This window comes from Ranitomeya variabilis, chromosome 5 (assembly GCF_051348905.1).
Source record: "Ranitomeya variabilis isolate aRanVar5 chromosome 5, aRanVar5.hap1, whole genome shotgun sequence".
Lineage (NCBI taxonomy): Eukaryota > Metazoa > Chordata > Amphibia > Anura > Dendrobatidae > Ranitomeya > Ranitomeya variabilis.
In genome coordinates this window covers 400598446-400625433 of record NC_135236.1, presented here as the reverse complement: position 1 = coordinate 400625433, position 26988 = coordinate 400598446, and the positions used below count along the sequence as shown (strand labels likewise).

At 43.2% G+C, this 26988-nt stretch overlaps 1 protein-coding gene across 1 annotated transcript in view; it reads right to left on the bottom strand.

The window, feature by feature from the left end:
* PNPLA8 (patatin like domain 8, phospholipase A2) overlaps positions 1–26988 on the bottom strand; it is an 89699-nt gene that overhangs the window by 2760 nt on the left and 59951 nt on the right. The window contains exon 9 of the mRNA XM_077265081.1: positions 4719–4914. Coding sequence (XP_077121196.1) covers positions 4719–4914 — 196 coding nt within the window. The remainder of the gene's footprint in view (positions 1–4718; positions 4915–26988) is intronic.

Sequence of the window (26988 nt, the reverse complement as noted above, 5' to 3'; positions counted from 1 at the left end):
CATTAGTATTATAACCTAATATTGGTAAATATGGCTGCCTTTGTTCTGCAATGTTTTTATGAATTTATGTCCGTTTTGGAGAGTTACTTTTAATTTTAGTGTAGGGACTCGAATGAAAATGAGGAACATTAATGTGAATTGCAAGCTTCCATATTTTGATCAAAATATTGAGCAATACTACATACATTTTTTACATCTTTTTGTTGCACATCGTTTCATCTTTTTCGGGGTGCAACTGGGTCCTTTAGTGCTGGCTGGGGGAATTGGGGTGTGGAATGCACTTACATAGTGCTGGGCAGCCAGACTTTTCTAATAATATAGGTGTCACTAATAGGATGTAAGGCAGAAACTGTGCACTACACTTATGTCTGACTGGAGCCCTATACAAGACTTAGCAGTGTGCGTGTGTAATATTATGCAACCATCCCCTCCATGAATGGTATTTGTGCGAGTGATGGGTTTATCTGTATTTTAGACCTGTGCTTCCTCTGCCTTTAGGTGGACCTACTGCATTCTGTAGTGCATTAGTATTGTGACCTGGTGATGGTAAATACAGCTGCTTTTTATCTGTGATGTTTTTTGAACCTTATGTCCTATATCCCTGATTTGCCATTCCATTCTTTTTCTGTACAGCAGACTTGTGGCGATAAAAAGGTTAAAAGATAACAATTTGACATTGAGGCACAGAAGTTCATCCAGAGCTGAAGCATCTTGCTGCAAGGGTGATGCCACGGAACTCTTCTTCTGACTATACGTGGCTCCGGCTGTACCCAGTTTGGTATGGATTATAAGCTTTTCACAACCTTGAAACCCCTTTTGAATAGTTATCAAACCTGGTGGTCAGTTTCCTGGTGGTTTTCCTGCTAACAGTGTTGCATTATGTTTTTGAATATCCATGCAGATACACTGGCCTGTCTTGTATTACTGATATTAAAGCATATACTCTCTGTCAGTTACTTTTCTAAAAAATATTTTAGCTTTAGCCCTTCTCCGTTGCGCCTGTTATCAGAATTGAACAGCCAATCACAGCGATCGTAGTTGGAGGGTAGGAGTGAACCCTCTGGCTACGAGTCCCAGTTCCCTGCTGGCAGAAACAGCAGGCACCTTCATGCGATCACCGAGCGTTTAGTCATGGTGATCACATGACACTGCAAAGGGTTAAAAATATATATATATTAGGACTGGCGGAACGCACAAAATAATAGTAATAGGGAATATATGGGGTGTGTTCGCAGTCCGGGGTCCACCGTACAGAGATGACACCAGCTGCTGAGTAACGGCGGACGGATGCTTGCTCACACGTGGGTTAGACCTCACCCAGTGTGAATAGAAGCAAACTCTTTTGCTTCACAGAGTCGCCATAAATATGCTGCGCCCTGTTAGCAGTCCCAGGGTGCAGCTGAAAGACACTAGTGGGATCCCTATGAATCACCCCCACTAAGCTGGTGATTGGAAACTCTCTGTCCCTCAGTGGCCTTTAAGCCCGTGCCTGAGGACGCCCAGAGACAGATGCTGAGTCCAAGCGGGAATTCCCACCCTACACTGACAGGCTGTCAGGAAAGCGCACTGATTGCGCACGGTGCAAAGGCACTGTAACGTGTGCAGATGGCACTGTCAGGCGCTAGATAGCAAACATCCACCATACGCGAGCAAACAACAACACTAGGAAGGGGGTTGATTAAAGAGCGACTTTCACACATCTACACATACATGTTTTCAAGTATACACTAGCGCATGGCTGAGTGACCATGCGAACCTTTTATAGCAGTAGTGCTACGGGACCTTCCAGATTGTCCAATAGGAGGTGCAACAGGACCTGAGCATGTGACCCCCGACCTCCAATGGGAGGTCGTCCTGTGGGCATGCTCAGTATGATTCAGTACACTTAATTTAGTCATTCTGTAGAAACAGATTTCTGATCACTAAATCAAATATATCCCATTTGATGTCATAACTTATTACCACAGAAGGTCTGAGAGACCGAAACATGACATCTCTGTAATCTTCTTCCAGTTTGGAGAACCATACCTGTCACATACATAAAAAGCAAATGTGTTCTGTCCAGAATCAGCCCTGCAATGCGTGTCAGACTAAGGTTTCAGTCAAATAAAATATTGGCCATGCTCAGAACTGCAATCCACTCCACCGGTGAATATGCTGAGCCGGCAGAGCAGGACAACATCAGCAGATTAAAAATAGCTTCAACATCACTCTCTTTGTTAGCAGGAAAGATTGCTACAGTCACTATGGAATCAATTCAAAGGAAAAGCAGCCATGCCTATTGCAGAGCTTATTCTTCACAATGCTCAAATGTCACTTGTTTTGTAAGGAACAGACTAGTTTTCATATGATCGCTATGTGGCAGCTGAGCTGGCATTAACTCATTTATTGGATACATTATAAAGTCGTGTATATCCCCAATTTATAGACTAATCAGACTCAAATTATTTCTACATCAGGAGTGCTATCAAACATAAAAATCTTTCAAATGTTTTTAATATCTGACGAGAGAATTTGGAAGGGTTGTCCGGTGAGAACTTGTTGATCAGTGGGCGTCCGAATGCTAGGACCCCATATTGCTTGGCGGTAGGGGCACTTTTATTCCAATTAGAATGGAACACAGCGTACAAGCCTGACTGCTGCTCCACTCATTCCCTATGGGGCTGCTGAGCTTGGTTTATTTTTTTTGTAGCCCCTCTAGAGAATGGGTAGCGTGCTTAATTTCTAAGAAATTACACAAACCACTTACTAATATTCAGTACTTGTAGTTAAAAAGTGTGCCAATCTTCACATATCAGCGCCATTGGCAGCCCCACTTCTAGCTGTTTGAAACAGGAGAGCATATCCTTTGACAGGTAAAAGGGGCTGGCTGACTACTCATTAGCCTTCTCTCACACGGCTGATGCATACGCTGAAAAGGGGCTGGTTAAGCTATTGAAATAAACTAACCAATAAGTGAGCAGTGAGCAGTGAGTAAGCAGAGTAAGGAATGGACAGCACCTCCAAAAATCATACACTGATCTAATGCCGCTCCGTTAGGGCGATAGGGACCCACTAAGAAGTTTGCCGTGAAGTGGCAGTGGGCTTCATACAGTCTGATGAGAATGTTAAGCTAAGAACCTCATGTTCAGTTATATATATATTTTTGTCTAGCGGCATTAGATCAATGTATGATTTTTGGAGGTGTGGTCCATGCTCTTTTTATACCACCAACACAGGAAGCTAAAATCAGGACACCTTTGTAAATGCAAACATATTAGTAATCTAAATATACTCACATGTCAAGTACATCTGAAGATATTTTTTGTGGACAACCCCCTTTATTTAAGTGATTTACTGCAATGGTTAATATGAAGCTTGGGTATTGAATAGGGACCCAGGCCAAGGTACAAGAGGATTGTGAGCAGTATACATTATTTTTTTATATTTAGACCATTTTTGGCTGGTATTTAAAGAAGAAAAGTTAGTGGACACCCTTTTAACTCACACACATATTTGCAAGGTGAATGGAAACTTGAATTTGTCATTTAGGCTACTTTCACACTAGCGTCGGGCCGACGTTCCCGACGCTAGCGTTGTCTCCGCCGCACAACGGGGGCAGCGGATGCATTTTTCCAGCGCATCCGCTGCCCCATTGTGAGGTGCGGGGGAGGTGGGGGCGGAGTTCCGGCCGCGCATGCGCGGTCTGAAAAAGCGGACCGTCGTGAGCAAAAAACGTTACATGTAGCGTTTTTTGCTCCCGACGGTCCGCCACTGCACGACGCATCCGTCGCATGACGGGTGCGACGTGTGGCAATCCGTCACAATGCGTCGCTTAATGTTAATCAATGGTGAAAAAACGCATCCTGCAAACACTTTTGCAGGATGCGTTTTTTCGGCAAAACGACGCATTGTGATGGAATGCAGTTAACGCTAGTGTGAAAGTAGCCTTACTTGAGTGACACAACGCAGACTTCTGTGACAATACATTCCTGAATTGTTATATCATTTGGAATACAAGTACAGATCTGCCAGGTAAACAGGCAAGTCAAGAGAACAGAGGGGTCCTTTAATAGGAGCGACATTCTGAAATGTTGCCAGTTTCTTTAGAAAAGAAAATAAAAATCTACAAAAGATGAGTACACATTAAACAATGGATCTGTCCCACCAAGTCTTTACATTTCCCAAAGAAAATCATAGACTGACAAATGAAAGCCAATTGTAAATGGCCACATAGTTCTGGTACAAGTGGACTCTAATCAGGCCTCCTAAGAATTCTATCACTCTGAAGGAAAATGCTTATACTGCTTCTCAGTCACTAGATGTGAGATGTCCAAGTGTCTTGTCTTTCATAATAAAAAACATCATACTTTTTTAATGGCAGAGTGTGACACCATATATGAATAAACAGAATTTCCAAGGAGGTAACTCTGAACAGGAGCACATGGTCCTTCTCATCATACATGACATGAGCAATAATCAGTATTATCATCATCATCATCATCTTCTGATATTTCACTTGCCTTATTTAGGAACAGTTTTACCTAGTAATACCAATAAAGTCTGTTGCCCTCTCTTATTCAGTCATGTACTTCAGTTTCTGGTAGGTGACAACCAAAATGGTCGAGAGATCTGGAGGAAAGTGCCTTCTTTCATTTAAAAAAGTCCTTCTAGGAGATGTTAGCCTTGAATGCTAGGGATTTTCATTACAGTTGATACTATACGGAGCTCATACCTACCTTCTGTATCAGTTGCGCTGCTGATGACATTGTTCAGTTTGGCTTTTAGACTTGTGTGTGTAGCTGCAGTCTTCATTGGGCCCTCGTAGCGCCCTGTGCCAAGTGAGACTATGCACTGGAAAGCCGTATCTGGCCATAGGCACTTACATTCATGAACAGCTAGTGCACATGGGTTATTTATAAGCAGTCCTCCATCCTGCAAAGGAAATATAATGCTCTATTAAGTATCAGAAAGTATCAAGTCAAAACTAACGCAGGGCAAAGTAAGAACCTAAAAAAGTAACTACTAAAACTTTTACTTTGCCTGGAATTGAAATCTCAATTGACCTAGAAGTGACATCTCATTTTCTGCCTCCTCCACAGTCCTACAGTTTGCCATCACAGTGACATTTACACAGAGAAACTTTGTAAACCATCTGCATGCAGCTACTACAATGTATCACAGAGAATTACAGTTTCAAAGAACATTTAACATAAAACCAAAACAAAAAAGTTTAAATTAAAGGGGTTGTCTAGTCCAAAATGATAAGTCTGCAGTCACGCTCTGTGACTGCAGACTTATGAATTCCCCCAGCGCACGAACTGTGCGAGGAATCGCTGATTTCAGAGCCAGGACTGGTGGGTACGTATGCGTTATGCATAATCCCGGCAAGAGCCCGACTATTGCACATTGCCTCGCTCCATACACTTGAATAGAGTGAGGCCACGCCCACTAGTAAATTCACCTGTTCACACACTAAACCAATCACACTCCAACCTCTCCTACATGGCCAAAACCAAAGAGCTGTCTAAGGACACCAAGGACAAAATTGTAGACCTGCCCAAGGCTGGGATGGGCTATAGGCAAGTGGCTTGGTGAGAAGGCAACAACTGCTGGCACAATTATTAGAAAATGAAAGAAACACAAGATGACTGTCAATCTTCCTCGGTCTGGGGTACCATGCAAGATCTCACCTCGTGGGGTAAGAAGTATTCTGAGAAAGGTCAGGAATCAGCCCACAACTATATGGAATGGCCTGGTCAATGACCTGAAAAGAGCCGGGACCACAGTCTCAAACATTACCGTTAGTAACACACTACACCGCCATGGATTAAAAGGCTCCAGGGCACGCAAGGTCCTGGTGCTCACGCCAGCACATGTCCAGGCCCATTTGAAGTTCGCCAACGACCATCTGGAAGATCCAGAGGTAGCATGGGAAAAGGTCATGTGGTCAGAAAAAAAAAAAATTTGTACTTTTTGGTATAAACTCTACTTGCTGTGTTTGGAGAAAGAAGAAGGATGAGTACAACTCCAAGAACCACGTCCCAACCATGAAGCATGGAGGAGGAATCATCATACTTGTGGGTGCTTTTCTGCAAAGGGGACAGGATGATGGTACCGTAATGAAGGGAGGATGGACCTCCTTCCCTCAGTAAACAGCATTGAAGATGGGTCATGGCTGAGTCTTCCAGCATGACAATGACCTGAAACAAACAGCCAGGGCAACTAAGGAGTGGCTCCATGAGAAGCATTTCAAGGTCGTGGAATGGCCTAGCTAGTCTCCAGACCTGAAACAATAGAAAATCTTTGGAAGGAGCTGAAACTCAATGTTGCCCAGTGACAGCCCCGAAATCTGAAAGATCTGTGTGGAGGAGTGGGCCAAATTCCTTGCTGCAGTGTGTGCAAACGTGAACTACAGGAAATATCTGACCTTTGTAATTGGAAACAAAGGTTTCTGTAGCAAATATATTTCATTTTTCTAATGTCTCAATTACTTATTTCATGCAATAAAATGCTAATTATGTAAAAATCATACACTGTGATTTTCTGTTTTTTATTTTTAGATTCTGTCTCTCACAGGTGAAGTGTTCTTATGAGAAAAATTACAGACCTCTACATTTTTTGTAGGTTGCAAAATGTGCAAAATCGGCAGCGTATCAAATACTTAGTTTCCCCGTTGTATGTGAAGCTGGATGCACAGTGACAGAAATGCAAAAAGATACAAGAAAGAAACTATATGATGGGATAAGTCTGAACATTAATAATAAATATGCAATCCATGGGGATGAAGAAAACACATTATAATTGTTCTAAAAAACATTAATAATAAAAGCCATAGTGTAGATGTTACAAGAGCCCTAGAACACAGTTAAGAATTATAACAATTACCACCTACGAACAATAAAGAAAAAAGAGAACCAATTTGATTCAGCAACTAAGCATAAAATACATTGAGACTATCTATCCTATTAAGGCACGTTGAGTTCATTTATTGAAAAGAAGCATAGTGTTAACATGAGATATTTAACTGGTGTATGATTACAAGCATTTTCAAAGCAGAAACCTGGCCCGTGTTCCTTGTTTAAAAAATTCCCTTCCCCCAAATAAAGCAGGTCTCATTCTGATTTCTTTTGAAGAGAACCTTGAGAGAGTATCATACATTATTTAGTAGAGCTTCACACTGAGCAGAATCTTATTTTACTACAGTTGTGGATACTGTAGATAAGAACAGGGTGCTAAATTGGCCAGCCAGGAATAATAATAATAAAAAATCTAAGCTAGTCTTCTCCAATTTGTAGAAAAAAAACCAAAGATTAAAAAATGAGTTTACTACTAATGACTGGAATTAATGGTAGGTCTGAATTTGAGTAATAAGACCTATTTACATAAAGCACAGCGGCTTCGATTCCCAGGTTACCAAACAGCACATTTTAGAGAATTCAATACTATAGTGCACATATATTATTCAATAAAATGTAAAATAAGTCACTGAGCAATCACCAATAACTATTGCAGTGCACCAACCAGTTTTAGCCTCGTACAGTCCTCTTTACATGGGCCGATATTGGCAGAACAAGTATTCAGAGGAACGCTTGCTCCAGACCACTGGCCGATGTAAATATACCACTGATCTACACTCAGATTATTGGCTGGTTGGATAAAATTTGTGGGCCCTATGTTTGGTCGCCTTCACAAGTGCGCATAAAACACATCCTTGTGGTCTTTTTTTTCAACATCTGTGTTTTCCTTTAAATAATTAAAGGAAGAAAAATGATGTGGAGACCTCCCTATTTTTTTAAACCAGCATAGGTAAAGCAAACAGCTGATATTATCAGGCTGGGAAGGTCCATGGTTACTGGGCCCTTCCCAGCCTAAAAATACAAGCCCAGAGATGACCCACAAATGAAGTGTCACATAAGATACTCCAAATCTAGCGCTTCACCTTAGCTGTTTCTTATTGCTTTGGTGTGTTGGCAATCGTAATGGTTTTTGGGGTTGATGTCAACTGTTTAGTGTCCAAAAACACAGCTGGCATCAAGCCCTGGTGTTAGTAAAGGAAAGTGTCTATCAAACATCCCCATTACTAACCCAGTAATAAGAATAAAAAAAAATTATTTAAATAAATTAAATTTAAATAATTAAACATTTTATTTAAATAAAGACTCCACAACACTTTCCCTAGTTCACCACTTTATTCAAAAAAGAAAAAAATCCCATGCAGGTCTGAGGTAGTCCACAGAATCAGATGTAGTCCAGGGATTCCAATGAACAAAAGCTATGAAGCCTCGTCCTGACACTCCAGAGCCTTTGCTTACAACTACTTTCTATAATCTTTGCACATCACATAAAAATCTGTAATTTCTTGAAAGCATTATATTACAGTACTTGTCTCATGAACGGTACACCGATGAAATCCGTGTGCGGTGCGTGTTTTATATATTATCATAGACTTGTATGGGTCTGTGTGATTAGTGCTGCCAGTAAAAAACAGACATGTCAACATGGGGTTCAGAGAGTGTGAAAACAAGGACATGTAAGCAGCAGCATAGATTTTAATGGGTGTGCATATGTACGTGTCTCCGGTACGTGTGAAACCGGATGCCACACGTGCCGGAATCACGCATATTACTTACCGGTAATGTATTTTTTTGTAACCCATGACAGCACCACGAGAGAGGGGGATGTGCCCTTCAAGGACAGAAAACCTCTCTCTGCATCAGTTGGTTTACAGAGCACGAGTGGAATGTCCAGGTTACAGTACACGCACACACTATATATTTAAAACTTTTTGTTTCTCCAGCGATCAGTCCAATGGTAGAGTAAAATATACCTTTTATTTACCCATTTAAAAGTTCCAGATTTCTTCAGTAACAATATTGCATACATTCAATCCCTTATGGACGACATGTTTCGACACCACATGTGTCTTCCTCCAGGTCCTGATCTCGGGAGACAAGATCTGAAACTGAGCATGCGCCGCCCCTAGTGGCCATTTTCCTAGAAGCCACCGCATCGCAAAAATGGAGCTGCCGGGGCCTCCGGGCTTTGAGGAAATGCCGGCGGAGCCCCAACACTGCACAAAGAGCCACCGCCGACCCCAGCACAGAGCCCCCACAATGCTGAAAGAGGAGCCGCCACCGCCCCCCAGCACAGAGACCCACAGAGAGCATCACTGCCACAATGAGGTAATAGGGGGATACTCCGTTTACACCTTCCCTGTGAGACGCCCCCTCCCTTCATCATCGGGACCACTCCTCCCCACCATATGCAGATTGTGTCATGTTACAGGGCGGATGCGGACCACAGCGTATAAGAAGACCCCCCCACTTTTAAGAAGATTTTATATTTTAACTTGGGGGGTCGTCTTATATGCCCAGTCGTCTTATATGCCGGAAAATACGGTAACATCTTTTTCTTTGGAAGCAAATTTGTGTCAATAACTAGACTAAGACACAGCAAAAACAGTTAATTTGAGCCCAAAAAATGCCTCAATTTTTAGCCCACAGATAGGCGAGGCCTGTGACGGAGATCCTCCACTTCTAATTATCTGGCCTGGAATTTTTTTATTTTTTTTTAACAGCAAAATTGTGTCAATAAGTAGGCTAAGCAACCGCAAAAAAAGTTCAATGGAGCCCTGAAATGGCACAATTTTGAGCACAATGATAGGTGATCCATGTGGCGGACCAAACACAGTGTAAAATATCTTCCTTGTAGGTAAAGATTTTTATTTTAAGCCAACTGGTGTCAAGAACTTGTAAAAGACACTCCAAAATTTTTTTACAGTACCACAAAAATGGCAGAATTTTATGTGCACTCAGATGTGATCGCTGTGATGGCCAAACCTCTGTTTAAAATAGTTGTATTTTAACGCTGTACTATGGAAACGAGCTGGCTGTATTCTGCAGTGCCAAAAAGCAAATGGAGAAAAAAAACAACTTGTGTTCTGGATTGCTTTTAAATAAAATAACCAGGATTAAGATGCAAAAAAAATTATTCCTGGCCACAGATACCTGGGGCTATGTAGATACGGTAAATATCTGTAATAGGCAGCAGCAGACAGTAATGGTATGGACCCTCTTGCTGTATGCAATAAAGTATGCCACATATACTGCCTGCCTATCACCGATATCTATAGACCCCGTAATTAGTCCTTAGAAGGACTGTTGGTTTAGCTGGATATGTGGATTCAACAATGGTATACCCACACTGATACCCCACCTATTCTGTCCCTATTGCTGCAGCAACTCTCCCTACACTGGTGATTCCGGAGCTCACTGTGATGAGCAGGGGCGTTGCCAGGTCTGATATGGACCTGATAATGCTGCGCGGCCAAACAATCACTAACCAACATGGCTGCGGCATTACAGTGTGTGGCAGAAAATCCCTGCGTGTTGATTGGCGCTCCGAGCCAAATATGCAGGGCGGGGACACGAGGACCCACCGAGCAAACCCGGAAATGTTCGACGCTCGCTGAGCATCGCGAACTCTGCGATGCTCGGGCGAGTACAGAGCATTACCCAGCATGCTCGATCAATCACTGGTTATAATCTAAGATAAGCGGGCCTTTTAGCACGACTGAAGAGAAAAGAAGCTCCTGATCGCCAAGTTGCCTAAAGGTAAAGGATCCAAAGATTACAGTGAAAGCTCTCTCACTGTTTATTTAATGGGGGTGTGCAGTACACAGCATGTTTTGGGATCTACCGCCCACTTCTTCAAGTACACAACATAGTCAAATTCTTGCAATGCGAGACCATTTATACATTTACAATTGCTGCCACTGAAGTGGTCCAAGTTCGTGGATATTCCCTCATTGATTAAGCTACAGGTGAGAGATTGTATATTGGCATATACTAGATGGTGAATTAGATGTAAAAAATGTACACAAATGGGGAGAGAGGTATCAGATGTATACATAAAATATCCACCTTGTCAGCAGAGTAATAGCAAATAAAAAAACAATATTGAATAAATATATAATAAATAAATAGAGGAGTATAAATTCCACAGAGTGGTGGAAGAAATATGAAGGGTACAAACAATATAAATTATATGTGTCAGATTTTAATTAAAGGGAAAATATCCAGTATGTTAAAATCATGTTTTGTGATCACACATTAGAAGCAGAAGTGAGGCCACACAGTAATGCAGATAATATCAGGTACATGATTTTGATGCAACTGATTGGATAATGTTCGATCCGTGTTTATAGCGATAGCAAGACATTAGATACGATTGCAGAATGTCGAGAAATGATATTGCTTTGTGTTGGTAATACTACCACACCTATTTTCATCAGTGATAACGTATAGAATTTCCAGCAATAATTAGGATGCTGTACAGCTACTGCAAACACTACTACTTTGTACCGCCTAGATGGAAATGGTCAGAACTTGGGTAGTTTGTAAAAGAGAAAGCACAAAAAGCAGATGCAGCAATATGAGGTATATGCTGCCATATGAAATTAGGAATATATATACACACATTATATATGTGTGTGTGTGTGTGTGTGTGTGTGTGTGTGTGTGTGTGTGTGTGTGTGTGTGTGTGTGTGTGTGTGTGTGTGTGTGTGTGTGTGTATATATATATATATATATATATATATATATATATATATATATATATATATATATATATATATATATATATATATATATATATATATATATGTATGTATGTATGTATGTATGTATGTATATATATATATATATATATATATATATATATATATATATATATATATATATATATATATATATATATATATATATATATATATATATACATACATACATACATACATACATACATACATGCACACACACACATCTGGCGTAGCACCCCATCACTCTCCTCCTTGGTCAAATAGCCCTTACACAGCCTGGAGGTGTGTTTGGGGTCATTGCCCTGTTGAAAAATAAATGATGGTCCAACTAAACGCAAACCGGATGGAATAGCATGCCGCTGCAAGATGCTGTGGTAGCCATGCTGGTTCAGTATGCCTTCAATTTTGAATAAATCCCCAACAGTGTCACCAGCAAAGCACCCCCACACCATCACACCTCCTCCTCCAGGTTTCACGGTGGGAACCAGGCATGTAAAGTCCATCCGTTCACCTTTCTGCGTTGCACAAAGACACGGTGGTTGGAACCAAAGATCTCAAATTTGGACTCATCAGACCAAAGCACAGATTTCCACTGGTCTAATGTCCACTCCTTGTGTTCTTTAGCCCAAACAAGTCTCTTCAGCTTGTTGCCTGTCCTTAAGCAGTGGTTTCCTAGCAGATATTTTACCATGAACGTTTGCTGCACAAAGTCTCCTCTTAAGGGCTCATTTCCACATGCGAGGCACACGTCCGTATCTCGCATGTGGAAACCAAGCTCTGGCGCCGGCACTTTGGAGCGGAGCTGTGCAGCTCCATGTGTTCCTATGCGGCCGCACGCTGCGCTCTGGAGTGCCGGCTCCACAGCTTGGTTTCCACATGCGAGATACGGACGTGTGCCTCGCATGTGGAAATGAGCCCTAACAGTTGTTGTAGAGATGTGTCTACTGCTAGAACTCTGTGTTCCAAGGGAGGAATTGCTGTCTGTTTTTAATTAATACTTGTATTTATTTTTTATTTAACGTTTCTGTGTGGTGCAATCCCCATTAGGAAATGTGCTCCACTATTGTTAATGCCATCCAGTGCACATCTTGCCACATGTATGCAGTCCTTGATCAGCCGGTCGAGGGTGCATACTGCTGTGTGAGATGTGAGCACATTGAGCATTTGGAAGCCCAGATTCTGGATCTAAATGTGCAGCTGGCAACACTGAGATCCATAGACAATATGGAGAGGAGTCTTCTGCTCACAGAGCAGACGCTCAATGGGATAGATGAGGAGGGGGATGGTAGGATGGAGCTGCAGGACAGTGAAGTAGCAAGCTGGGTGACAGTCAGGAAGCGGGGTAGAGGGAAGAGTGCCAGGGAGGCTAGTCCTAATCTGGCTCACCCCAATAAGTTTGCTAAGTTGGCAGATGAGGGGGATGCCAGTACAGGGGTAGCACTGCTGCAGCCAGGCATGTCCTCTGAAAGCCGGAGGAGTGACTGCTCCAGTAAGGGTTCATTTCCACTTGCGAGACATACGTCCGTGTCTCGCAGGTTAAAACCCTCTTCTGGCGCCGGCACTTGGGAGCGGAGCGTGCAGCTCCATGTGTTGCTGTGCGGCCACACGCTCCGCTCTGGAGTGCCGGCGCCAGAAGAGGGTTTTAACCTGCGAGACATGGACGTATGTCTCGCAAGTGGAAATGAGCCCTTAGGAGGGAAATAGGAGAGCAGGGCAGGCCAGACAGGTGCTGGTAGTGGGGGACTCAATTATTAGGGGAACAGATAGGGCAATCTGTCACAAAGACAGGGATCGTCGAACGGTGGCGCTCGAGTCCGACACATCGCTAATCGGGTGGACAGATTACTGGGAGGGGCTGGTGAGGACCCAGCGGTCATGGTGCACATTGGCACAAATGACAAAGTTAGAGGTAGGTGGAAGGTCCTTAAAGATGATTTCAGGGAATTAGGCTGCAAGCTGAAAGCAAGGACCTCCAACGTGGTATTTTCCGAAATACTGCTTGTACCACGTGCCACGCCAGAGAGGCAACGGGAGATTAGGGAGGTTAATAAGTGGCTCAAGAATTGGTGTAGGAAGGAGGGGTTTGGGTTCCTGCAGAACTGGGCCGACTTCTCAGTTGGCTACAGGCTCTACGCTAGGGACGGGCTGCACCTTAATGGGGAAGGTGCAGCTGTGCTGGGGGAGAAAATGGCTAGAAGGTTGGAGGAGTGTTTAAACTAGGGATTGGGGGGGGAGGGTATTCATTTTATAGGAGGGGAAGATAGTGCAGATAGAGACCTGGGCACAAATAAGGAAGTTGGGGGTGGCGGTGGCATGGGGGGTGGGGTTAGAACAGTTAGTAGTTTAAGAAAGAATAGAGGTACAGAGAGGAACATCAAGTGCATGTATACTAATGCCAGAAGCCTCGCCAACAAAATGGACGAATTAGAACTAATGTTGTTGGAGCATAATTATGACATGGTGGGGATATCTGAAACATGGCTGGATGAGAGCCATGACTGGGCTGTTAACTTGCAGGGCTATAGCCTTTTCAGAAATGACCGTACAGATAAGCGAGGGGGTGGGGTGTGTCTGTATGTAAAATCGACCTTAAAATCCATCCTGCGTGATAATATAGGTGAATCTAATGAAAATGTAGAGTCCCTGTGGGTGGAGATAAGGGGAGGGGGAAAAAATAATAAATTACTGATAGGGGTTTGTTATAAATCTCAAAAAATAATGGAAGCAATGGAGAATACCCTCGTAAAGCAAATAGATGAAGCTGCGACACAAGGAGAAGTCATTATTACGGGGGACTTCAACTACCCTGAAATAGATTGGGGAACAGAAACCTGCAGTTCCAGCAAAGGTAATCGGTTTTTGACAACTATGAGAGACAATTACCTTTCACAACTGGTTCAGGACCCAACAAGGAGGGGGGCACTGCTAGACCTAATATTAACCAACAGGCCAGACCGCATATCAAATATAAGGGTTGGGGGTCACTTGGGGAATAGTGATCACAAAATAATAAGTTTTCATGTCTCCTTTAATAAGATGTGTAGTAGAGGGGTGACAAGGACACTAAACTTCAGGAGGGCAAATTTCCAACGGATGAGAGAGGATCTTGGTGCAATTAACTGGGACGATATCCTGAGACATAAAAGTACACAAAGAAAATGGGAGACGTTTATTAGCATCCTGGATAGGACCTGTGCACAGTATATACCGTATGGGAATAAACATACTAGAAATAGGAGGAAACCAATATGGCTAAATAGAGCTGTAAGGGGCGCAATAAGGGACAAAAAGAAAGCATTTGGAGAATTAAAGTCAGTAGGTAGTGAGGAGGCATTAAATAAATACAAAAAATTAAATAAATTCTGTAAAAAGCAAATCAAGGCAGCAAAGATTGAGACAGAGACTCATTGCCAGAGAGAGCAAAAATAATCCCAAAATATTCTTTAACTACATAAATAGTAAGAAACTAAAAAATGATAGTGTTGGCCCCCTTAAAAATAGTCTGGGTGAAATGGTGGATGAGGATGAGGAAAAAGCCAATATGTCAAATGACTTTTTTTCATCAGTATTTACAAAAGAAAATCCCATGGCAGCCAATATGACTAGTGATAAAAATTCCCAATTAAATGTTATCTGCTTAACCCAGCAGGAAGTACGGCGGCGTCTAAAAATCACAAAAATTGACAAATCTCCGGGCCCGGATGGGATACACCCCCGAGTACTGCAGGAATTAAGTACAGTCATTGATAGACCATTATTTTTAATCTTTAAAGAGTCCATGATAACAGGGTCTGTACCACAGAACTGGCGTATAGCAAATGTGGTACCAATATTTAAAAGGGGGACAAAAACTGAACTCGGAAATTATAGGCCAGTAAGCTTAACCTCTACTGTGGGTAAAATCCTGGAGGGCATTCTAAGGTGCTATACTGGAGTATCTGAAGAGGAATAACCTCATGACCCAGTATCAGCACGGGTTTACTAGGGACCGTTCATGTCAGACTAATTTGATCAGCTTCTATGAAGAGGTAAGTTCCGGACTGGACCAAGGGAGCCCAGTGGATGTAGTGTATATGGACTTTTCAAAAGCTTTTGATACGGTGCCACACAAAAAGTTGTTACATAAAATGAGAATGGGGATAGGGGAAAATATATGTAAGTGGATTGAGAGCTGGCTCAGGGATAGGAAACAAAGGGTGGTTATTAATGGAGCACACTCGGACTGGGTCGCGGTTAGCAGTGGGGTACCACAGGGGTCAGTATTGGGACCTCTTCTTTTTAACATATTTATTAATGACCTTGTAGGGGGCATTCAGAGTACAATTTCAATATTTGCAGATGACACTAAACTCTGCAGGGTAATCAATACAGAGGAGGACAATTTTATATTACAGGCTGATTTATGTAAACTAGAAGCTTGGGCTGATAAATGGCAAATGAGCTTTAATGGGGATAAATGTAAGGTCATGCACTTGGGTAGAAGTAATAAGATGTATAACTATGTGCTTAATTCTAAAACTCTGGGCAAAACCGTCAATGAAAAAGACCTGGGTGTATGGGTGGATGACAAACTCATATTCAGTGGCCAGTGTCCGGCAGCTGCTACAAAGGCAAATAAAATAATGGGATGCATTAAAAGAGGCATAGATGCTCATGAGGAGAACATAATTTTACCTCTATACAAGTCACTAGTTCGACCACACTTAGAATAATACTGTGCACAGTTCTGGTCTCCGGTGTATAAGAAAGACAAAGCTGAACTGGAGCGGGTGCAGAGAAGAGCGACCAAGGTTATTAGAGGACTGGGGGGTCTGCAATACCAAGATGGGTTATTACACTTGGGGCTATTTAGTTTGGAAAAACGAAGGCTAAGGGGTGATCTTATGTTAATGTATAAATATATGAGGGGACAGTACAAAGACCTTTCTGATGATCTTTTTAATCATAGACCGGTGACAGGGACAAGGGGGCATCCTCTACATTTGGAGGAAAAAAGGTTTAAGCATAATAACAGACGCGGATTCTTTACTGTAAGAGCAGTGAGACTATGGAACTCTCTGCCGTATGATGTTGTAATGAGTGAGTCATTACTTAAATTTAAGAGGGGACTGGATACCTTTCTGGAAAAGTATAATGTTACAGGGTATATATATTAGATTCCTTGATAGGGCGTTGATCCAGGGAACTAGTCTGATTGCCGTATGTGGGGTCGGGAAGGAATTTTTTTCCCCATGGTGGAGCTTACTCTTACCACATGGGTTTTTTTTGCCTTCCCCTGGATCAACATGTTAGGGCATGTTAGGCTATGGGTTGAACTAGATGGACTTAAAGTGTTCCTTGAACCTTAATAACTATGTAACTATGTGTGGCATTGACCTGGTCTCTAATCTGAGCTGCTGTTAACCTGCGATTTCTGAGGCTGGTGACTCGGATAAACTTATCCTCAGAAGCAGAGGTGACTCTTGGTCTTCCTTTCCTGGGGCAGTCCTCGTGTGAGCCAGTTTCTTTGTAGCGCTTGATGGTTTTTGCCACTGCACTTGGGGACATTTTCAAAGTTTTCCTAATTTTTCGGACTGACTGACTTTCATTTCTTAAAGTAATGATGGCCACTCATTTTTCTTTACTTAGCTGCATTTTTCTTTCCATAATGCAAATTCTAACAGTCTATTCAGTAGGACTATCAGCTGTGTATCCACCAGACTTCTGCACAACACAACTGATGGTCCCAACCCCATTTATAAGGCAAGAAATCCCACTTATTAAACCTGACAGGGCACACCTGTGAAGTGAAAACCATTCCCGGTGACTACCTCTTGAAGCTCATCAAGAGAATGCCAAGAGTGTGCAAAGCAGTCATCAAAGCAAAAGGTGGCTACTTTGAAGAACCTAGAATATAAGACATAATTTCAGTTGTTTCACACTTTTTTGTTAAGTATATAATTCCACATGTGTTAATTCATAGTTTTGATGCCTTCAGTGTGAATGTACAATTTTCATAGTCATGAAAATACAGAAAAATCTTTAAATGAGAAGGTGTGTCCAAACTTTTGGTCTGTACTGTATCTATATATACATATTATATACCGGTACATATATACATATACATACACATATATATATATATATACATACATACATACATACATACACACACACACACAGTATGGTGGCCCGATTCTAATGCGTCGGGTATTCTAGAATATGTATGTATGTATGTATATATATAGCAGCCACATAGTATATAGCACAGGCCACGTAGTATATAGGAGCCATGTAGTATATAGCAGACAAATACTACGTGGCCTGTGCTATATACTATGTGACTTCTATATACATACATACATATTGTAGAATAGCTGATGCGTTAATGCAGGCCACGCAGTATATAACAGTGGCCACGAAGTATATAACACAGCCCAAACAGTATATAACACAGCCCACGCATTATATAGCAGCCCACATAATATATAGCACAGCCCACGCAGTATAGAACACAGCCCACATAATATATAGCACAGCCCACACAGTATAGAACACAGCCCACATAGTATATAACACAGCCCACGCAGTATATAACACTGGCTATGTAGTATTTAGCAGCCACACAGTATACAGGTCCTTCTCAAAAAATTAGCATATAGTGTTAAATTTCATTATTTACCATAATGTAATGATTACAATTAAACTTTCATATATTATAGATTCATTATCCACCAACTGAAATTTGTCAGGTCTTTTATTGTTTTAATACTGATGATTTTGGCCTACAACTCCTGATAACCCAAAAAACCTGTCTCAATAAATTAGCATATTTCAACCGTCCAATCAAATAAAAGTGTTTTTTAATAAACAAAAAAACCATCAAATAATAATGTTCAGTTATGCACTCAATACTTGGTCGGGAATCCTTTGGCAGAAATGACTGCTTCAATGCGGCGTGGCATGGAGGCAATCAGCCTGTGACACTGCTGAGATGTTATGGAGGCCCAGGATGCTTCAATAGCGGCCTTAAGCTCATCCAGAGTGTTGGGTCTTGCGTCTCTCAACTTTCTCTTCACAATATCCCACAGATTCTCTATGGGGTTCAGGTCAGGAGAATTGGCAGGCCAATTGAGCACAGTAATACCATGGTCAGTAAACCATTTACCAGTGGTTTTGGCACTGTGAGCAGGTGCCAGGAAGCATGAAGTGCTCCAAAAATCTCCTGATAGCTAGCTGCATTGACCCTGCCCTTGATGAAACACAGTGGACCAACACCAGCAGCTGACATGGCACCCCACACCATCACTGACTGGGTACTTGACACTGGACTTCAGGCATTTTGGCATTTCCTTCTCCCCAGTCTTCCTCCAGACTCTGGCACCTTGATTTCCGAATGACATGCAAAATTTGCTTTCATCAGAAAAAAGTACTTGGGACCACTTAGCAACAGTCCAGTGCTGCTTCTCTGTAGCCCAGGTCAGGCGCTTCTGCCGCTGTTTATGGTTCAAAAGTGGCTTTACCTGGGGAATGCGGCACCTGTAGCCCATTTCCTGCACACGCCTGTGCACGGTGGCTCTGGATGTTTCCACACCAGACTCAGTCCACTGCTTCCTCAGGTTCCCCAAGGTCTGGAATCGGTCCTTCTCCACAATCTTCCTCAGGGTCCGGTCACCTCTTCTCGTTGTACAGCGTTTTCTGCCACATTGTTTCCTTCCAACAGACTTACCATTGAGGTGCCTTGATACAGCACTCTGGGAACAGCCTATTTGTTGAGAAATTTCTTTCTGGGTCTTACCCTCTTGCTTGAGGGTGTCAATGATGGCCTTCTTGACATCTGTCAGGTCGCTAGTCTTACCCATGATGGGGGTTTTGAGTAATGAACCAGGCAGGGAGTTTTTAAAAGCCTCAGGTATCTTTTGCATGTGTTTAGAGTTAATTAGTTGATTCAGAAGATTAGGGTAATAGGTCGTTTAGAGAACCTTTTCTTGATATGCTAATTTATTGAGACAGGTTTTTTGGGTTATCAGGAGTTGTAGGCCAAAATCATCAGTCTTAAAACAATAAAAGACCTGACAAATTTCAGTTGGTGGATAATGAATCTATAATATATGAAAGTTTAATTGTAATCATTACATTATGGTAAATAATGAAATTTAACACTATATGCTAATTTTTTGAGAAGGACCTGTATAACACAGCCCACGTGGTATTTAGCAGTGTGGGCACCATATTCCTGTTAAAAAAAATAATTAAAATAAAAAATAGTTATGCACTCACCCGCCGGGATCCAGCGAAGCTCCGGCGATGCGCGCGCGGCTGCCGCCATCTTCCGTTCCCAGGATGCATTGCGAAATTACCCAGATGACTTAGCAGTCTTGCGAGACCGCTAAGTCTTCTGGGTAATTTCACAATGCATCTTTGGGAACGGAAGATGGCGGCAGGAGCGAGCGCATCGTCGGACAGTGAGAATAGCAGGTTTTTTTTTTTTATTATTATTTTTAACATTAGATCTTTTTACTATTGATGCTGCATAGGCAGCATCAATAGTAAAAAGTTGGGGACACACAGGGTTAATAGCAGCGGTAACGGAGTGTGTTACCATCCATAATTTCCCACGGGATCAATAAAGTGTATCGTATCGTATCGTATGTATGTATATATACCTATTCTATGTGTACACATTTATTCAACTTATTCTATTCTGTCAGTGTGATTTTACTGTACACCGCACTGAATTGCCGGCTTTTCTTTAGAACATCGGTGCGTATTTCTCGCAAGTCACACGCATGGTCCGTGTGTAATCCGTAATTTTCTCGCCCCCATAGACTTTCATTGGCGTATTTTTTGCGCAATACGCTGACAAACGCAGCATGCTGCGATTTTCTACGGCCGTAACATACCGTATATTACGGATGCGTAATAAACGGCAGATAGGAGCTGGGCCATAGAGAATCATTGGGCCGTGTGCAATGCGTATTTTCTGGACGTATTTTCTGCACTCATACGTCCGTAAAACTCGCTAGTGTGACGCCGGCCTTATACAGAGACATTTTGCTCTAAGCTTCTCTAGGGGCTTCTTTTGGGCTTAGCTTGTAAAGTTTAGGATTCTAATATATGTGGATATCTCTGGAATGGAAATGAGAAATCAAAAACAGAAATGATGTTTATTCAACTATTTAGCTTTGTATAACCCTTTTAAAAAAGAAGGATGCATTGCCATTCATTTTTAGCCTCTAGGCATATAACAAGTAATATTTATGATCCTATAGTCACTTTATAAGAATGTGTATGTAGTTCGATGAAACAACTTAGCCATATCTAAACTGTATAAACAATTAGCTTTTTTATTCCGGCAAACTTATCTAGAGAGGAGGAGACAACATTGTGTGTGCATTCCAACAAAGTGTGTAGAACAAAGAGCATTCATAAGTAGAGATGAGCAAATATTTCAATTTTCAGTCCGAATTGCGATCGCCGTATTTGCAATATTCGCCAAACATAACCGAACGCGATTGGAGTCAATGGGAGTACAGATGAGCGAATATGTTCGGAAACGATAGTCAAACATAAAATTGCCACAAATAAGGTACATATATGGCAAATTCGGATTTGGTGATCGTCTTCCTAACACATTAACTCATCTCTATTCATAAGCCCTCATTTGTAGCACAAAGTCACAACTTTAGTAATTTTATATGAAAGTTGACGACAGTGTATTATCTTCATCATACCTACCTCCTGCTTGTTCCACCTGATCGTTGTACCATGAGTGATATGGTTTCACAAGTGACTAACAAATTATTTAAATCATGAATTCTTGATGAAGGTACATTTGTTCAAGATCCAAGGAGATTATCTGGAAGATCTCTATAATAGTGACAGTGATGTCAACAGTGAGAGTGATCATGTGTCGTGACCGTGTGAGCTGTATTTCCAAAACGCCAAAGACAAATAGACCCTAACTAAAGATTCTATAAAATTAAAATATAACTTATTTCCATCTACATATTATAGAGTGCTCATTTAAAAATCAGTGTATGTGTGGTCAATGAATAAGCAATTGTCCTAAACGGTTAATAGATTTCCATTTTTGTGGTTCCTTTATGGAGCCATTAAGGAAACCTTACGGGAGACATCTCCCTCATTTAAGGACGATTAGTGCCGATTGACACCCCTTAGCTGTATAGGGAACAAGTCCTACTAACTAGGGTTGAGCGAAACGGATCGGACAAATTCAAAAATCGCCGACTTTCCTAGTGTGGGATCGGCCATGAGGTCGGCGATCTTCGCGCCAAAATCGTGTTTCGCATGACGCGTTCAGTGCCATTTCTCAGCCAATGAAGGAGGACGCAGAGTGTGGGCAGCGTGATGACATAGGTCTCGGTCCCCACCATCTTAGAGAAGGGCATGACAGTGATTGGTTTGCTTTCTGTGGAGTCACAGGGGGTATAAAGGGGCGTGCACGCCGACCGCCATCTTACTTCCGCCGATCTTAGCATAGGGAGAGGTTGCTGCAGCTTCGTCAGAAGCAGGGATATAGTTAGGGAGGGAAGATTAACCCCCAAACCGTTTTGTGCTGTAGCGATTTCCACTGTCCAACACCACCTTTTTTTTGCAGGGACAGTGGAGGCTATATCTTTGTGCATCAGCTCTGTAGCTTATAAGGCTCCCTGATAGCTGCATTGCTGTTTGCACCGCTGCTGTGCAAACCAACTGCTTTTTTAAAGGGAACCTATCACCCCGTTTTTTTCGGTATGAGATAAAAATACTGTTAAATAGGGCCTGAGCTGTGCATTACAATAGTGTAGTTTGTGGACCCCGATTCCCCACCTATGCTGCCGAAATACGTTACACTACACTAAACTACACTATTGTAATGCACAGCTCAGGCCCTATTTAACAGTATTTTTATCTCATACCGAAAAAAACGGGGTGATAGGTTCCCTTTAAAAGCAAAAATCCTGTTGCTCCTTTCTGAAGTTATCTTGTTTATTTGTCCACACTTTTGTGTGCAGCAGTCCTTTTTGTTGCTGCCATACTTGTCCTGAGATCATTGTAGGGAGATTGAAATTGTACTGCAGTCCTTGGATTTTTTCAGATATCTTCCAGCCACTTGCTGCCACTCACATTGCGATGTGTTACACACTGGGCCTGAGTTGTGGTGCTGTCTCCCCCCCAAAAAAGGGAGATTCAAATTGTCACAAAGTGGATATACATCAGTTGTTAGTTTGTCGTATATCAGCCAGCCACGTTCTGCCACTTACATTGAGTTGTAAAATACACTGGGCCTGAGTTTGGGTTCTGTGTCCAAAAAAAATAAGTGAGATTCAAATTCTCACAAAGTGGATATACCTCAGTCCTCTTAGTTTGTGGTGTATCAGCCAGCCATTTGTTGCCACTCACATTGCATTGTAAAATACACTGGGCCTGAGTTGTGGTGCTGTCTCCCCCCCAAAAAAAGGGAGAATTAAATTCTCAAGAAGTTTATATACACCTTCTACCTTGTTTTACAGTACCATATAACGGTTGTTAGTTGTTATTTTGGTTAGATTTTCCCATAAATGAGGAAGTCTGGTGGAAGTGGCCGTGGGCAGTCGTTGCCAGCTGGTACTGATGGTGATGGTGGTGGAGCATCTATGGTGGTAGTGGGAAAAGCAAAATAGCAGATAAGGCTGGAGGTGTTGAGCCAGCGTCATCGTCTGGCTACACAAGGCCTCGAAGGCTCCCTTATCTGGGAGTAGGAAAACCGCTTTTGAAGCCGGAGCAGCAGGAAAAAGTTTTAGCTTTCCTTGCTGACTCAGCCTCTAGCTCTTTCGCCTCATCTTCAGAAAGTTCCAAGCTTAAAAGCAGCGAGCAACAGGTTACTCCATGGAGCTCTTTACACATACCGTGCCTGGGTTAGAAAGGGAAATTGTTAACAGCCCATTACAAGATGAATCGGACATGGAGTGCACTGATGCACAGCCACAGCTAGATTATTATGCTGTTCCATTGACTCAGATTACTACATTGCCCTCGCAGTGTACGGAGCCAGAATCTGACCCTGATGAGACTATGGTGCCCCGTCCCGAACGCTATAGCACCTTACACGGTGACACAGAGGAAGGTGCACATGACACTGAGGAGGAGGTGATAGATGACCCAGTTGTTGACCCAGATTGGCAGCCATTGGGGGAAGATGCTGCCGCTGACCGTAGCTCAGAAGCGGAGGAGGATGATCCGCAGCAGCCATCTACATCGCAACAGCTTTCATCTGGCAGGCCCGTCTCAGGCCAAAAACGTTTGTCAACAAAAAAAAACAGTTTTAGGACAGCGTGGCCATCCAGTGAAAGTAGCACAGCGTGCAATGCCTGAAAAGGTATTCCATAGTAGGAATAATGGAGTGTGGCAATTTTTTAACCAAGATCCGAATGATCAGTGCAAAGTTATCTGTAAGAAATGCTCAAAGACCTTTAACAGAGGGAAGAATCCCCAAAATTTAAATACAACGTGCATGCGTAGACATTTAACCAGCATGCACTTGCAAGCCTGGACTAACTACCAAACGTCCTGTACCGTTGGTGCACCCGCTCAGAATGAAGGTAGTCAGCAACGCTACATTGCTTCCCTCACTGTAAGCCCACCGGTTAAAACACCACCAGCAGCAAATGTGGAGGTATCGTCGCAAGGCCAAAGCAGTCAGGGAATCACAAGGTTTTTGGTAGGAAACACTGTATGTAGGTCAACACCAAGAATACCATCACCAACCCTCTCTCAATCCGCCATGTCCACCACCACCACCACCACCACCACCACCACCACCACCTGTTCCACCATATGCAGCTCTCCAGTCCAGCTCACCCTACAAGAGACTCTAGTTAGGAAAAGAAAGTACACATCCTCTCATCCGCGTACACAGGGTTTGAACGCCCACATTGCTAGACTAATCTCGTTAGAGATGATGCCCTACCGGTTGGTTGAAAGCGACGCTTTCAGAGACCTGATGGTCTACGCAATACCACGCTATAACCTACCCAGTCGGCACTTCTTTGCGAGAACAGCCATCCCAGCCCTCCACCAGCATATCAAAGACCGCATTGTCCATGCACTGAGGCAATCAGTCAGTGAAAAGATGCACCTCACAACATGCATGGACCAGTAGGCATGGCCAGGGACGTTACGTGTCCATCACGGCGCACTGGGTTAATGTGGTGGATGCAGGGTCCACAGGGGACAGCCATAGTGTGACAGTTCTGCCTAGCCCACGGTTTAGGAAACAGTTGGCTGTAGGCGTACGCCACCCCTCCTCCTCTTCCAGAAGCCAAAGCTCGTCCACAGAGCGCAGTCGCACGACAACTCCATCCGCAGCTGCCAGTGTTGCACACGAGGTATCCCATTATTGAACAGCTAGTGGTAAGCGGCAGCAGGCTGTGTTGCAAATGAAGTGTTTGGGCGACAACAGACACACTGCGGAAGTTCTGGCCGAGTACTTGCAGCAAGAAACTCAGTCATGGCTGGGCAGTGTACATCTTGAGACAGGCAAGGTAGTCAGTGATAACGAAAGGAATTTTATGGCTGCCATAGCCCTTTCAGAACTTAAACACATACCTTGCCTGGCTCACACCTTGAGCCTGGTGGTGCAGTGCTTCCTGAAAAATTATCCGGGGTTACCGGCCCTGCTCCTCAAGGTGCGAAGACTTTGCTCGCACATCCGCCGGTCGCCCGTACACTCCAGCCGTATGCTGAACCATCAAAGATCGCTGAATCTTCCCCAGCACGCCTAATAATTGACGTTGCAACAAGGTGGAACTCCACACTGCACATGCTTCAGAGGCTGTGCGAACAGAGGCGTGCTGTAATCTATTTGTGGGATGAAACACATACACCGGCAGGCAGTTGGATGGCAGACATGGAGTTGTCTGGTGTGCAGTGGTCGAAGCTACAAGACCTCTGTCAAGTCCTTCAGTGTTTTGAGGAATGCACACAGCTGGTAAGTGCAGACGACGCCATCATAAGCATGAGCATCCCACTAATGCGTCTGCTGATGCAAAGTTTGACGCACATTAAGGAGCAGGCGTCTGCAGCTGAGGATGAGTAAAGCCTTGATGACAGTCAGCCATTGTCTGCTCAGGGAACTCTCCTGGACGAGTTGGCGGACGAAGAGGAGGATGATGGGGATGAATATTTATGGGAGGAGGATGCTTCTCAGGGGGCAATAGAAACTGGTGGCGTTGCAAGGTCAGGTACAGGGTTTTTGCGGGACACAAGTGATGTTGATTTGCAAAAAAATGCTCCTCAACCCAGCACAAGCAGTGAATTGACACCTGGAACATTGGCCCACATGGCTGAGTATGCCTTGTGTATCCTAAAGGGACCCCCGCATTATCAAAATGATGACCGATGACGATTAATGGTTGGCCTGCCTCCTGGATCCACGATATAAAGGAAAATTACAAAATATCATGCCACATGAGAACCTTGAGCAAATATTGGCTACCAAACAAGCAACTCTTGTAGACCGTTTGGTTCAGGCATTCCCAGCACACAGCGGCGGTGATGGTTCTAACACGAGTAGTAGTGGGCAACATGGCAGAGGTGTTAGAGGTGCACAAATCTGAAGTGGCGTTGGACAGAGGGGTTTTATGACCAGGTTGTGGAGTGATTTCGCAATGACCGCTGACACGACAGGCACTGCTGCATCGATTCAAAGTGGCAGGAGACAGCATTTGTCCAGTATGGTTACAAACTACTTTTCCGCCCTTATCGACATTCTCCCTCATAGGTCATCCCCTTTGATTACTGGGCATCTAAAATAGACACCTGGCCTGAATTGGCAAAATATGCATTACAGGAGCTCGCTTGCCCTGCTGCTAGTGTGCTATCCGAAAGAGTCTTCAGTGCGGCTGGTTCAATACTGACCGAAAAAAGGACACGTCTGGCAACCCGAAATGTCGATGATCTAACCTTCAATAAAATGAACCAATCATGGATTTCCAATTATTTGGCCCCACCTTCCCCTGCTGACACGTAGCTTGCCTGAGAAATGTCTTGCTTTTGGCCTCCTCTTACTGACTGCTCTAATTCCTCCATTTGCAGCTGCTGAATGTCCACCGTAGGCCATTTTTATACCTCCCTAAATGGGCTGACTCCCCCCACAGGGCTGTGGTCACCACCTGGCGCAAGCACCCGAGCGAGTGCCGTTTGCTTGGACAGGTGGGTGTGCCCACTCTTGGGCGACGGCATTGGCACAGGGTCCCTCATAGTACAATGAAGTGTCTCTGACGGTGGTGGTGCACAACCAACGTCAGACACACCGTCGTAATATGAGGGGCCCTGTGCCAGTACCGCCGCCCACGAGAGAGTGTCCCCCCCCGGTCGAACAGTGCTCTACCACTTGCAATACTTACCTCTCCCTGCTCCACCACAGTGTAGTCTGTGCTGATAAA